The 15,599-nt window shown below is 45.5% G+C and overlaps 1 protein-coding gene across 1 annotated transcript in view; it reads right to left on the bottom strand.

The window, feature by feature from the left end:
- Nucleotides 1-15,599, bottom strand: part of ACO2 (aconitase 2) — a 56,283-nt gene that overhangs the window by 23,883 nt on the left and 16,801 nt on the right. Inside the window, exon 2 of the mRNA XM_059081048.2 lies at nt 228-364. Within this exon, the coding sequence (XP_058937031.2) occupies nt 228-364 (137 nt within the window). The remainder of the gene's footprint in view (nt 1-227; nt 365-15,599) is intronic.

Here is a 15,599-nt window from a genome sequence, read left to right as displayed (position 1 = left end):
CCACATCTCCAGGCTTCTTGATAACAGACTTTTCCTTGGCAGAGGGGACCGAAGGTCCACCGCTTCTGGAACACCCTTCCTCAGCAGGGACTGCTGTACCCTAAACGACTCGATCCTGCCACCAACCACCCTTCACCAAGCACCTCCTACGCTGCCCGAAAGGGGCAGGCGGCACCAGAAGCACCAACACCCTCTCGCAGTCTCCGCAGCTCACCCTGCAGCCTTACCGTTTGCGGATGACGTTAATGTTCTTCTCGAGCAGGTCATAGCGGATGTACTCACTGGGCTCAAAGTGGCTCATGGCCACCTCGGCCCGTTGGCACAGGACTGAGGCTACATGGTACTGCCGCACACCCAGGGCTTTCTGCAAGAAGAAGGACAGCAGCAACTGTCAGTGGAGTATTTAGGGCGGTCCACCCCTCAGAGACAGCGCAGAATGGTGAAAAAAGCAAAGAATGCAAGTGTCAAGAGCTATTCAGTGACTGTAGCCTCAGTTTCTTCACCTGAGGCACAGGGATGAGACAGTAGCCACAAGGAACACCGCCTGTGGTAGCAGAAAGTGCAAGGGATTTACAGTCAGGATTTCTGCATCAAAGTCAAATTCTGTCCACTTAAGAAAATCCTCCATCATCTGAGGGCCAGAAAAGTTGGGCAATGGGGATACAACCAGCTGTAGCGATCATATAGTTACTGGGAAGGTTGAAGGAGGAAATATGTGGATGTTCTCATTAAGCTCTAAAGCACCACCCAAATGGTAGCTGCTATCCTGCCTGCCCTATAAGTTCCTTGAGGCTTGAGATCAAGCTTTGTTTGTCTTATTCATCTGTATCTGGACTACCTGGCACATATTAGAGATTTAATAACTCATGGTTGAAAAGATGGAAAAATTAGTGAGGAGAACCTATGCATGAGCTTTGGATGTTTCCTCATCCCTTGAAAAGGTGGTGCCTAATCCTGCTCCCCGGGAATGTGCAGAGCGAATGACTGGATAGAATGTGGCACAGGGACACTAGGGGACCTCTGAGGCTAGGTCACAAAAAGGATTGCTTCTGCCTGGCTCTCTCTTCCTTTGATGGCTCTCGCGGAAGACAGTCACCACCACTGTTAAAACATTTCAGCAGTCCTGAGAGAGGCCCACCTCGAGAGGAACTGAGGCCTCTTGCCAAAAACCAGCACCACCTTGCTAGGCGTGTAAGCATGCCATCTTGCAAGCCAGCGCTCCAGCCGCAGCCTAAGCCCTCGGATCACCAGGGCCCTGGCCGACAACCCAGACTGCAAGTTCTTGAGCGACTCGGAGCCAGAACCACCAGCCAAGACGCTCCCAAATTCCGGGCCCACAGGAACTGTGAGCGAGAAATGTGTACTGTTCTTTTAATCCTCTGAAGTTTAGGAGCACCGACTTGTTATGCAGCAACAGATAAGCAACTGTTATGAAGGGGTCTGTATTAGGTCATTTTAAACTGTGGATGACAAACTTCACAGGGTCCATTTTGACCAAGGAGGAACAGATGAACCCGAAGAAGCGACAAAGGGAAAGAACAGTGGTGTTGCCTGTCTAGGAGGTCATACCCTTGGGCAAGGAAAGAGGCAAAGCTCAAGCCACTGCCCCAGGCTCCCTTCTATATGTCACCAGGACATTTAAAGCCAAACCCTGCCGACCTCAGCATCTGAAGCAATACAAATGCACAGCTGCCACTCGCCTGTTCAGGTGGCCGGCGAGGAGGGCAGACCCCATCAGGAAACAGCACCCCACCCGCCACCCCCCGACCCGCCAGAGCAGGAGTGACCTCCCAATGCAGACTGCAGATCCACCTGCCCTCCAGCTCAAAATCCACCAGGGGACCCTCACGTAGGGGTGAAGAACTCACCGATCAAAGGACTTTCCTTTTTTTTGGCCTCGCAGCATATGGGATCTTAGTTCCCCGACCAGGGAACAAACCCGTGCCCCCTGCAGTGGAAGCATGGAGTCCTACCCACTGAACCACCAGGGGAGTCCCAAAGGACTTTCAACAGCCTGTGCAGAGGAGGAATGTGGGACACTGCAGCTGCAGGTATGGCCGCCGCTGCCTGCCGCTGCCATTACAGTGGGAGGCCCAGTGCACAGCGGCAGTCGGGGGGACCTGGACTTCCAGCTGGCACTCCAGTTACTACCTGAGCCACCTAGGACAATTTATCCTAAGTACTCATTTCCACACAGTGCTATTGTGAGGGCTAGGAGATAACAGAAAGTACTTGGCACGGTTTCTATTATTACCCCTGTGCATTTATAAGCATACGTTCAGCCTCCTCTGTGTTTTTCACACAAATGAGAAGCTGTACAAGTTGTTCTGCAACTTGCTTTTTTCATTTATCAACATATCTTTGACATCTTTCCAATGTTTATACACAGATCTATCGCTCTCTTTTTGTAAATTAACTGCCCTTAACTTCAGTTTCCTTAGAAATAAAAATGAGTATAACAATACCTAGTGTCTGGCCCAGTAAGCAAAACAAATAACTGTAATCATAATTATAGTGTAGAGAAAAGGTAAAGTAGCACATTCCTAACAGTAAGGGGACAAAATGAAGCAATCTATGGACACATATCAGTACTTAAAAATAGATTTAAGTAATAATGCTGATTGGAAAAAAAAGGACAAAATAATATGTTCATACAGAATACAACTTTGGGATACAAAAAGAATATTTATTAGTGCCTAGTGTGAGATGAGCGCCGTGCTAGGCATCTAACCCTCACAGCCACCCAGCGAAGCGGCACCTATTGAGCCTATTTTCCAAGTGAGGCAACTGAGGCCCTCGTGGAGTGAGCAAGGCCACAGAGCAGCAACCAGGACCCAATCCAGCCTGACTGGCCCACTTTCTGCTATTGCCCCAGGCCCTCACCCTAAGCTTTGCCCCGAAAATGGAGATAAACTCAGTAGTGTTAATAACAAACCAACCAGCTACACGCTCAACCCTTAATCATGATACTGCTCTGCTTACCAGCTGTGTGCAGATGTCTGTTCCCAACAGCTAGCGCTGCCCAAGAGGACTTCCTGCCATGACGGACACGTCCTAGATCCTCCCTGTTCAGTACAGTAGCCACCCACCACGCACGGCTGCAGGGCACCGGAAGTGTGCTGAGGTGACTGAGGAGTGGAATTTTGAATGTTACTCAATTTCAATTAAAGTTAAGTTGCCACATGGGATGGCTCAGGTTTATACATTAATAAGGATGGAAAGAGTTTTTAGGAAGCCTGAACAACCTGAATGTTCATCAAGTCAATTTTTCTAATAAGCTATTTGGACCCCTTCCCATGCCAGGAGTTCATCATCCTACACGACCACCAATCCATTTCTGAAAAATTTCAAAATATTTTCCCTCTGTTTCCTTGCAGTCTGCTTTTTCAGGTGGCGGGGGTGTCTGCCCTCTGGACGGTATGAAATAAACGCAACCATCTTCCTCAGGATATTGCTTCCCAGACCTGAGGTGCAACAGAATCTCCTGAGTTTGTTAAAAATACACAATCCTGGGACTTCCCTGGTGGTCCAGTGGTTAGGACTCGGCACCTTCACTGCATGGGCGTGGGTTCAATCCCTGATCGGGGAACTAAGGTCCCGCAAACCATGAGATATGGCCCAAAATAACAACAATGTAACTCTAAACCTTACCCAGGTCAACAACTCAGCTGAGGGCGGGGGTCCCTCAACTATCTGAAGACAGGACTTCCCGTCCCCTCTAAACCCCCTCTTCTCTAGGCCAAGGGTAGCTCTGAGTTTTTCGACTTTTCCTTTACGTGGCATGTTTCTAAATCCTGCAGTAGCCCAACCGTGCCCTGTGCTGAGGGCGAAGGGACAGTCACCTCCTTTGCTAAGCTTGTGGCCGCCCACCTCACCGCTGACACACGCATCACTCCCTTCCTCCTAACCCCTCAACAGCCACCTTCCTCACTGACCGCTCCAGCCACACTGTACTACGGACTTGGTTTTCTGTGCAGAACTCTACCTTAATCTTGGTTTAATTTCAGTGCCAGTTTCTGTCCACCTCCAGGCCTCTGCGGTCTACAGGAGTCTGGGTCAGTCACCCCAGGTCCTGGCAGGCTGGCCTTCCCAGTGCGTGCCAGCCACACACGCAGTGAGCACAACTCTCAGACTGGTCACAAGTCTCAGTACACATGCAACCCGTTCCAGGCCAGGCTCCCCAGGGTGCACGCTTGGTCACGCCAACAGTGATCTATTTCGTGACAATCCCCAGGTCCGGGTCTTCAACCCGCAACAATAAGCACCTGACTGAAATGTCACTAAGCCATCGCTTCTGTTTCATGACCAGGGACAGCCTGAGCGACCCGTCAGTTGCCCTACAGAAATCAACACTCATACTCCGTTTCACTAATCTACTAATCGCAACAAAAAAGAAAGAAGATGTTAGCCTGGCTGTGAGACCTTAAGCAATTCACTTTGTTCCTCCAGGCCTGAGTTTTTCACACCTGTGAAGGGTGAAATCTCAGCCTTGTTCCCTGCTTCAGAGCCAAACTGTGAGAGGTTTAAAGTGTATGAAATGTCATGTATAACTCTGAAGAGGCTGATCATACTAATATGCTTACCCCAAAGACTGACTTCAAGGGCAAGGATACCATGTGTCATTCATTCAGGACCACATATATCTCACACATAAAATGAAGACTAGGCTACGGGTAGTCTTAGAATAAAAATAAAACAGCCTGACTTATTAAGTACTTGCTCCATGCTAAGCATTTTCTGTGCCTAACTTTGAATTCCATAGTGGTACAAGGTAATTGTTATTCCCATCTTACAGATTTGGAAACTGAAGATCAGAGAGGTTAAGTCAGAAGTCTTACATGTGACAAACAGTGAATCCAGGGTGCAAGTGCAGACCTCTTTCTAGGATGAGCCAATTCCCCTGGATTCTGCTACCCACTAACCCCACAAAGCCTATCCTTTCCCATTGGAAGGTAGCACGGTGTGATGGTTCAGATTGAAGACCTGTAGTCAGATTGCCCAACCCAGCAGCATCACTAACCCGCTGTGGCCCTAGAGAAGTTATTTAGCCTCGCCAAGCCTTAGCTTCCCCAGAGAAAATGGAGATAAACGTCAGTGTTAATAGTAAATGAAACAGTCTACTTTAAGTGCTTGGCACAGAGCGGGCTCATATGCGCTCAATGTACGTTTTTTTTAAAAAATTAATTTATTTGTTTTTATTTTTGGCTGGGTTGGGTCTTTGCTGCTGTGTGCAGGCTTTCTCTAGTGGCGGTGAGCGGGGGCTACTCTTCCTTGCGGTGCGCAGGCTTCCCATTGTCGTGGCTTCTCTTGTTACGGAACACAGGCTCTAGGTGCATGGGCTTCAGTAGTTCTGGCGCACAGGCTTAGTTGCTCCGTGGCATGTGGGATCTTCCAGGGCCAGGGATCGAACCCATGTCCCCTGCATCGGCAGGCAGATTCTTAACCACTACGCCTCCAGGGAAGCCCTGAATGTATGTTATATTGTATTATTTTCATGGAGGAGACAGACACACAATTAGATATGATGAGGTTGTGCTCCTTTACTGGATTCTGGCAGAAGGGGTATGCCTCTTATTTTGCTTACTGCCTGCAAACATAGATTTTGGCTGATCAGCATTTTTCAGAAGCCTTAGCTCATCTGGGCCTTTGACATTCTTGACCCCTTTCTGATGTTTTCCAGCTGCCACCCTGTTTCTCCTTAGTTACTTGCCCTCCTTCCAACTTTGGCTGAGACATTCTAAAAATCTAAGCTGAGGTCTGTAGCAGCATCTCTTCTGTCTCTCCTTCAGACTACTTGCAATATGTTAGAATATGCCTTGGAAAACCTCCCATCCCTCTGAAACCCCTTCTGCTTACGGGATCCTGGCAGAGAGACCGCATCTATTTGGTCTCTGAATAATTCAGAATCTTGCTTTCCTCCAGGGCACCAAACATGCTGAACTTCCGTAGCCAGTACAAAGTCTAAAGGGATCTGCCACTGGGCCTTTGCACATGCCGTTTCTTCTGCTTAGAATGTTCTCTGCCCAACCCCTTCTCAATCTACCCTTTGTGTAGGTAATTCCCATTTATCCTTCAAGTTCCAAATTAATTTCACTTTCTTAGGGAACCTTCTTGAACTCTCAGCCCAAGCAGAGCCTCCTATCATCTATGCCCTTTTACTACTTCCTGACGTTCATTTGTGAGATGATATGTCTCCATTACTCTGTAAGATCCACTAAGGGAAGGATTGTGCCTGTTCATTCATAATAAAGTTCCCCACACCTGAACACCAGGTCTGATACACAGGCGGCGCTACAGAAATATCAGTTAATTAAACCAATGAACGTTGCTTTTACTTTACCAACCAGTTCTTCCTTATTGAGCAAGGTTAAATACAGAGCAAGTTTGGTTAACCTTGTGAGAGCAAATGGTTAACAGGACAAATCAATAATCTGCCAGAGGCTCAGATGCTTGTGCTTAGACTGTAAACAGGTTGAACATTTTTGAAAGACAATTAGGCAATACCTATTAAAATGTAAAACGTTTGTACCTTTTGACTAGCTTTCCCTCTTCCAGGAAGCTATCTTATAAAAATACTCACTTAAATGAGCGTAGAGACTGGCAAAGATGCTCTCCAAATCCCTGTTTTTATTTATGTATTTATTTAGACGACTGTTCTTTATCTAGCTGCACATTTGGATTGATGGTCTTCATTGCCACGTGCGGGCTTTCTCTAGTTGCAGCAAGCGGGGCTGCTCTTCGTTGCGGTGCGCCGGCTGCTCATCGCGGTGGCTTCTCTTGCTGCAGAGCACCGGCTCTAGGCATGCAGACTTCAGCAGTTGTGGCTCGCGGGTTCTAGAGGGCAGGCTCAGCAGTTGCGGCACACGGGCTTATTTCCGCAGCATGTGGGATCTTCCCGGACCAGGGTTCGAACCCGTGTCCCCTGCACTGGCAGGTGGATTATTAACTACTGTGCCACCAGGGAAGTCCCCATCACTGTTTTTAAAAGAACAACACAATTGTCCAAAAATAGGGCACTGATTGAATAAATTCTGGTTCATCCACGAAGGAATGCCATTCTACAGCTTTTTAAATATTCAAGAATAAGATGGTGGTGGTGGTCTAACAACATTGTGAATGTAGTTCATGTCACTGAAGTGAACAGTTAAAATGTCAAACTTTATGTTATATTTATTTTACCATGATTTTTTAAAAAAAGTAGAGGGGACTTCCCTTGTGGCGCAGTGGATAAGACTCTGAGCTCCCAATGCAGGGGGCCCTGGTTCGATCCCTGGTCAGGGAACTAGATCGCACATGCATACTGCAACTAAGAGTTCACATGCCACAACGAAGGAGCCCACCTGCCACAACTAAGACCCGGTGAAACCAAATAAATACATAAATAAATATTTTTTTAAAAAAGAATATTTAGGGGCTTCCCTGGTGGCGCAGTGGTTGAGAGTCTGCCTGCCAATGCAGGGGACGCGGGTTCGTGCCCCGGTCCGGGAAGATCCCACATGCAGCGGAGCAGCTGGGCCCATGAGCCACGGCCGCTGAGCCTGCGCGTCCGGAGCCTGTGCTCCGCAACGGGAGAGGCCACAACAGTGAAAGGCCCGCACATACCGCAAAAAAAAAGAAAAAAAAAAGAATATTTAAAAAATTAAAAAAATTTAAAAAGAAGTAGATCTACCTTTACTGGCAGGAAAAAATTTTCATGACGCATTCAATAAAAATAAGAAATAGCAAAATAGTGAAATGGTATGGGCCCATTTCTGTATAATAACAGTAATTAACAAATGTAAATATGTTTAGAAAAAAATTGAAATGATATGCCTAAACTGTTCACAGCAATTATCTCTAGAGATTAGAATTATGGGCATTTTTATGTTCTAGGCTAAGTATTTCTGTAACTTTTAAATGCTGCATGATATATGCGAGTTCCTTTTGTAATCAGGGGAAAAAAGAATGAATAAGACAAATTGGTGCAGAAAAGCATGCTGACTGTAGTGTAGCGTACATAGCAGGATCAGTCAGGAGCACTTAGACGATAATCAAGTGTTCTGGTTTTTAAAAATGTGCAAACCCTTTGTTTCAGCAAGTTAACTTACAGGAATTTATCACGACTAAGTAAAAGAATGTATCTTCACACTAGAGGAATCTGGTTACCACCACCTCAACCCACAGATCAAACAGCATCACCAACAGCAAGACTACCTTACATTCGTGCCTCCCGATGGGACAGCGTCACCTATGAAGAATTCTTGTCAAAAAATGTTTAACCTGAATCTAAGAAAGCTTTGGGACCTTACTTCCAGTTTAAGGGAAATGCAAGGAATAAAAGAATAATCAATTACATCCAGAAAGTGAACAGTCTACGAGAATCTGGGATAGTCCCTTCCAAGTCAATGTTAAGGGGGAAAACGGTGTGTGTGTGACAGGGTGGGAGTGGGGAGGTGCCGTTCTAGATTAAGAGATTAAAAAAGTAAAATCAATGCAGCATGCAAATTTTTTATTAGGTCTTGATTTGAAAAGAGATAGCTATCAAAGACATTTTTGGGAGAAGTGGGGAAGTTAAGAAAATGATACTGTAGTTATATAGCTAATTGACTTAGTTTTAAAAGGTGAATGTTGAAGCTTTTAGGAATGAGGTGTCACAATGCCTTTAATTTCTTCTGAAATGGTCCAGAAAAAAAAAATTTTTTAATATATAGACGGGGGTGGTGGGATGAATTGTGAGATTGGGATTGACACATATACACTATCGATACTATGTATAAAACAGATAACTAATGAGAACCTATTGCATAGCACAGGGAACTGTACTCAATGCTCTGTGGGGACCTAAATGGGAAGGAAATACAAAAAAGAGATAGATAGATAGATAGATATAAACGTATAAGCTGATTCACTTTGCTCTACAGTAGAAACTAACACAATATTGTAAAGCAACTATACTCCAATAAAAATTTTTTAAAATATATATAGATGAAGCGAATAAGGCAAAATGTTGATAACTGTTGACTCTAGATGGTAGGTATATGGGTGTTCTTTGTACTATTTTCTACTTTTCCTTATGTGTAAAAATTCATGACAAAAAATCTTTTAAGTAAGGCATCAAGTATGGTTAAATCCATGCGCTAGACATAATGGCTTAAATTTCCTTCTTGATTTTTTCTAAATTTTCCAAATTTTATACAAATGAATCATTATAATACTTCTTATAATTAGAAAGAATGTAACCAACATTAGTTTTTAATTAAAAATTAAATGCTTGGAACCAAAGATAAATATCCTTGCAGACTGCTTGCTGTGGACTAAAAGCAAAATAATTCAATCCTTTCATAAAGCAGCTTGTCAATAAGATGTCCACAGGAACATCCAAACCTTTGACTTAGTAATTCCATATCTGAGACTATCTTCAAGAAATAACTCTAAATATGTAAAGGAAATGAACATTATACAAAATGGTTTGGGTTAAGACAGAAAATTATTTTCTCCTATAATTCCCCAAATTTGTATTAAGGTGATACTGTGTGGATGGAAAGAGACTGACAGCAAGCTGTTTTTAGCTGGTGTAGAGAGAACCAAAGTTCCCTAGTATCACTACAGGTTTCTCCTTGAACCCCAATTTTGAAATCCAACATTCGGGTGAAGGTATCAAGCTCAGAGTGCCCGCCCCATGCGTCACTTCCCTGTGTGCAGTATGGTGGACAGTGAGATTCCCCCTGTGACAGGAGGTGGTGGGGGCCAAGAAGGAACATTCAGGGGTTAGAAGTCCAGAGATCTGGCCTCCGAGTTTGGTCACAAGGCACCCCTGTACAAATAATCTAGCCTTTCTCTGCTTTCTTTTTCATTTCTTTCTTTATTTTTAAAAAATATTTATTTATTTATTTGGCTGCGCCAGGTCTCAATTGCAGCTCGTGGGTTCTTCGTTGCCGCGTGCAGAATCTTTAGTTGCGGCATGCAAACTCTTAGTTGCAGCATATGGGATCTAGTTCCCTGACCAGGGATCGAACCTGGGCCCCCTGCATTGGCAGCGAGGAGTCTTAGCCACTGGATCACCAGGGAAGTCCCTCCATTTCTATAAAATGGGAGAAGCAGATCATTCTGGCTGCATCAAAATCACCTGGGAAGTTTCACTGAAACAGCTTCTAGGTCCTAAGGACACCCAGACCTCTCAATCACAATCACCTGAGGTGAAGCCTTAAGCATCAATAAAGATTACAGGTTACTCTGATACAGCCATATCTGGGAACCAATACAGCCATATCTGGGAACCACCGGACTAGATGTTCTCCAAAGTTCCTTCCAGCTCAGAGATTCTATATATATTCCTCCCCAGTAAGCAGGCATCAGATAAACCCACTTATTCCCAAAGGCCTACGGGAAAGCACAGCAACATCAGAAAAGATTAATCTGTACCAAGGAAGAAAACCCCCAGAGCTCAGGTCTTTCTGGAGTAGCCACAGCCTTCGCCTTCATTTACACACAGATGTGGATGTAAAGGTATGCATATGTGCACACATCAAATGCAACCCAGCGTGGTGTCACAGAAAGCACACCAGATTCAGAACGCTACCCATTTATTATTAGCTCCCTGCATGGTCAAACTGTTTACTCCATTTTAAAATACTTATAAAATACGGAGAATAAGCCCTGTCATTTAACAAATAATGCCAGAAATTGTTTCCACATGGCTCCCAAACTTTTTCAAGTTAAGGCCCACGAACAAAATAATTCTTTTTGGTAAACAGACCAGGTTGCTGCTGGAAGGCAACTGGCAGCCTTAGTTGCTGGAGGATGGGGGTGGGGGGTGGGGGTGGTCATTATCTCTGCACACCTGTATGTTATTTGCTACAGCACACCTGGGGAAAGCTTAGCTGTACCACACTAGACTCTAGAACACCATCATGCTCTCCCTGCCCTCAAGACCATAGTACAGTGGGATAAGACAAACATGAAAACAGAAGGTGTGGTAGTGCGTTAGAGTGGCTATTGTATGCGTTAGGTACAGGGGTCAGTGAAGGCAGGGAAATATGAGTGGTCGAGTGAAAAAGAGGCTAAGGCCTCCTCGGGGCTCAAACAAGATCATGTTTGGGTTCAAATCAAAAACATTGGCTACAGATGCAAAAACCAGAGAGAATGAGCAATCTGTTCAAAATCACATGGCATTTGTGGAGAGTCATCAGGGAAGGAGCAAGTCATTCAAAGTCCACTGTATCCTAGCAACATCCATATACTGGCCACAGGATGTTCCGACCTAAAAGGAGCCTTAGAGAGGGGACTTCCAAATTTTGACTGAAAACACACAGGCACAAAACACATTTTATGTTGTGACCCAGCAGCAGGTACTGAGAGTGTGTGTAATTCACACGAAGTTTCACTAAACAATACCTGAGGGGCTTCCCTGGTGGAGCAGTGGTTGAGAATCTGCCTGCTAACGCAGGGGACACGGGTTTGAGCCCTGGTCTGGGAGGATCCCACATGCCGCGGGGCAACTAGGCCCGTGAGCCACAACTACTGAGTCTGTGCGTCTGGAGCCTGTGCTCCGCAACATAAGAGGCCGCGATAGTGAGAGGCCCGTGCACCGTGATGAAGAGTGGCCCCCGCTTGCCACAACTAGAGAAAGCCCTCGCACAGAAACGAAGACCCAACACAGCCAAAAATAAAAGTTTAAAAAATATATATATACGTTTAAAAAAAAACAATACCTGACATATGCAATGTACACTGATACTTTTTATTCTCTATTATTATTTTCATGTGGTAAAATCCACATAGGTAAAATCTACCATTGTAACTATTAAATGTACAATTCAGTACATTCACAATGCTGTGCAACCGTTCCCACTATCTAGTTCCAGAACCTCTCCATCACCCAAAGCAAGCCCCGGACACACTGAGCAGCCGCTCCTTTTCCCTTTTCACCCTCCCTGTCCCAGCTGCTGCCAATCACTGATCTGCTTTCTGTTTCTATGGATCTGTCTATTCTAGATATTTTATGTAAATGAAATCATACAATAAATAGGTGGCCTTCTGTGTCTGGCTTTTTTCATTTAGCATTCTATATTATCGTTTTTTGAAGGCCACTTGCACCCCATTAATTTCATGATCCAGTAACAGGTCGACACAGGCAGTCTGAAAACACAATCTTAGAGAACTTCCAATTAAAAATATTAGTTACAGGGGCTTCCTTGGTGGCACAGTGGTTGAGAGTCCGCCTGCCGATGCAGGGGACACGGGTTCGTGCCCCAGCCCGGGAAGATCCCACATGCCACGGAGCGGCTGGGCCCGTGAGCCGTGGCCGCTGAGCCTGCGCGTCCGAGGCCTGTGCTCCGTAACGGGAGAGGCCACAACAGTGAGAGGCCCGCATACCGCAAAAATAAATAAATAAATAAAAATTAGTTACATAAAATGTATGGTGATGGACGTTAACTAGTCTTATTGTGGTGATCACTTTGCAATACGTACAAATAAATAATCATTATGCTGTGTACCTGAAACTAAAACAATGTTGTATGTCAATTATAACTCAATTTTTAAAAAAATTACTTACAAACATCAAAGGCAAACAGCGACAACGAATGAGTCACCAGAGGCGTTTGCAGAGCATCACCAGGCTCTCTGCAGCATTCCACCTACTGCACCAGAGGACCCCAAACCTCAGCCCGCCCACTTGATGCCTGCCTGCACACAACTATCCACCAGGAAAATAGGGAAAATAAAGACAATGTAGGGCTTCCCTGGTGGCGCAGTGGTTGAGAGTCCGCCTGCCGATGCAGGGGACACGGGTTTGTGCCCCGGTCCGGGAAGATCCCACATGCCGCGGAGCGGCTGGGCCCGTGAGCCATGGCCGCTGAGCCTGTGTGTCCGGAGCCTGTGCTCCGCAACGAGAGAGGCCACAACAGTGAGAGGCCGCATACCACAAAAAAAAAAAAAAAAAAAAAAGATAATGTAGCAAGTTTTTTTAAAAAGTTAAATTTATTACATTTAAAACATGTTCTTTGTCTTTCCTTCCTATACCTTTGATGTTAAAAAGGCCCTTTGGGCTTCCCTGGTGGCGCAGTGGTTGAGAGTCCGCCTGCCGATGCAGGGGTCACGGGTTCGTGCCCTGGTCCGGGAAGATCCCACATGCCGCGGAGCAACTAAGCCCGTGAGCCATGGCCGCTGGGCCTGCGCGTCCGGAGCCTGTGCTCCGCAACGGGAGAGGCCACAGCAGTGAGAGGCCCGCATACAGCAAAAAAAGGCCCTTTTAAGAAATAATGGTGGGGCTTCCCTGGTGGCGCAGTGGTTGAGAATCCGCCTGCCGATGCAGGAGACACGGGTTCGTGCCCTGGTCCGGGAAGATCCCACATGCCGCGGAGCAACTAAGCCCGTGAGCCATGGCCGCTAGGCCTGCGCGTCCGGAGCCTGTGCTCCGCAACGGGAGAGGCCACAACAGTGAGAGGCCCGCATACCGCAAAAAAAAAAAAAAAAAAAAAAAAGAAAAAGAAATAATGGTGATAACAGAGAATGATATAGTGGTTTTTTGGTTTGGGTTGTTGTTTTGGTGTCCTTACTTCAAAAAATTTAAAACCTGCAACCTCACATTGATCCTCTCAATTCTGTGTGTACACGTTGGTGCCCTCTACCATGCAACTTTCCCAGAACACTGTCTTTGGGGGACAGTAGCAGTCACTGGAGAAGTAAGATACAAGGATGAAGAAAAAGCTAGGTTTTAATATTAACTTTATAATCTCAGTAGCAGCCAGAAATACGAGAAATGATAAGCAGGGTTGACTCTGGTGAAAAACATCTATCTTCACTGTCATTCTCTCTGTCTCCCCTCCCTCCTACCACCAAACCTTACCCATTTGTTTACACATTCGTCTGTCCATCTATCAACTAGTTACTGAGTGACTACGGGTGCCAGACACTGCTGGAGGCACTGAGGGTACAGCAATGAACAAAATGTTCCAATACTCCCTGCTCTCTTGGGACTGACATTCCGGAAGGTTAAGGGCGGGGAGGGGACAGACAAGTAGAGACAGAGAAACAAGTAAAACCTCAGTCAGATGTCGGTAAGTGTCATGAGAGAATGAAGCAGGAGCAATGGGAGAGGGACCCGGGGAAGTAGGGGGAGGTGCAATTTAAAGTAGGATAGTTGGGAAGGGCTTCAGTGAGAAAGTGACATTGAACAACGACCTGACAAAAGGTCAACCTACAGGTATGTGAAGGAAGAGTATTCTACACAGAAAGTGTAAGGATCCTCCAAAGTGAGGTAGTGCCCGTTGTGTTCAAAGAACAAGAAGAAATATCTGCATACCCACATTGATAGCAGCATTATTCGCAATAGCCAAAAAGTGGAAGCAACCCACCCAAGTGTCCATTGATGGATGATGGAGAAACAGAATGTGGTACATACAACGGAATATTAGTTAGACTTAACAAAGGATCTGTAAAAGCCTAAAAAAGAATCTGACACATGCTACAACACAGATGAACCTTGAAGACATTACGCTAAATGAACTAAGCCAGTCATAAAAGGACAAATACTGTGTGATCAGTTGTATGAGGTACCTGGAGTAATTAATAAGTTCATAGAGACAGAAAGCAGAATAGTGGGTGCCAGGGGGTGGGGGGAGGGGGAAATGGGGAGTTAGTGTCTAATGGGTACAGTCTCAGTTTGGGAAGATGAAAAAGTTCTGGAGATGACTGGTGGTGATAGTTGTGCAACAATGTGAATGTACTTGATGCTACTGAACTGTACACTTAAAATTCTTAAAATGGTAAATATTTAAAAGTAAAAAATATATAGGGGGGAGAAAAGGAATAGCAAGGAAGCCAGTATGGCCAGAGCAGAATAAACAAGGAGGAATACAGTAAGAGGCAAGACCAAGATTGCATAGGACCTAGGGAGTTCCCTGGTGGTCCAGTGGCAAAGAATCCACCTTGCAATGCAGAGGACACGGGTTTGATCCCTGCTCAGGGAACTAAGAATCCACATGCCGCAGGGCAACTAAGCCCACGCGCCACAACTACTGAGCTCGTGCACCTCAACTACAGAGCCTGCGTGCCACAAACTACACAGCCCACCCGCCCAGTCTACACGCCACGAGAGCAGAGAAAACCCACACACCACAACTAGAGAGAAGCCCATGTGCCACAACGAAAGAGCCTGCATGCCTCAACGAAGACCCACGTGCCACAACTAAGATCTGACACAGCCAAAAATAAATAAAACAAATAAATAATAAACAAATCTTTAAAAAAAAGGAAAGGTTGAATAGGACCTTGTAGAATACAGTAAAGATTCTGGACTTTACTCTGAGTGAGAAGAGAAGCTAATAGAGAATTCTGAATGAGAATTACATGGTCCGACTTATTTACAAGGATCATTCTGGCTGCTGTACATAGAATAGAAGGAAGCAGGGAAACCAGACAGGAGGCCAACACAATACCCCAGTCAAAGATGGTGGTGATTTGGACCAAAGTGGTAATGGTGGAGGTGGTGAGAAGGGGTTGGAGTCTGGATATTCTCTGAAAGTACTAACAATAGGATTTGCTAACAAACTGGCCAAGAGGCATGAGAGGATAGTCAAGAATACCATTGAGGTTTTGGGCCTGAGTAACTGGAAGAA

The sequence above is a fragment of the Kogia breviceps genome, chromosome 12 (assembly GCF_026419965.1).
Source record: "Kogia breviceps isolate mKogBre1 chromosome 12, mKogBre1 haplotype 1, whole genome shotgun sequence".
NCBI lineage: Eukaryota > Metazoa > Chordata > Mammalia > Artiodactyla > Physeteridae > Kogia > Kogia breviceps.
Note: the sequence above shows the minus strand (reverse complement) of the source record. Positions and strands in the feature narration are given on the sequence as shown.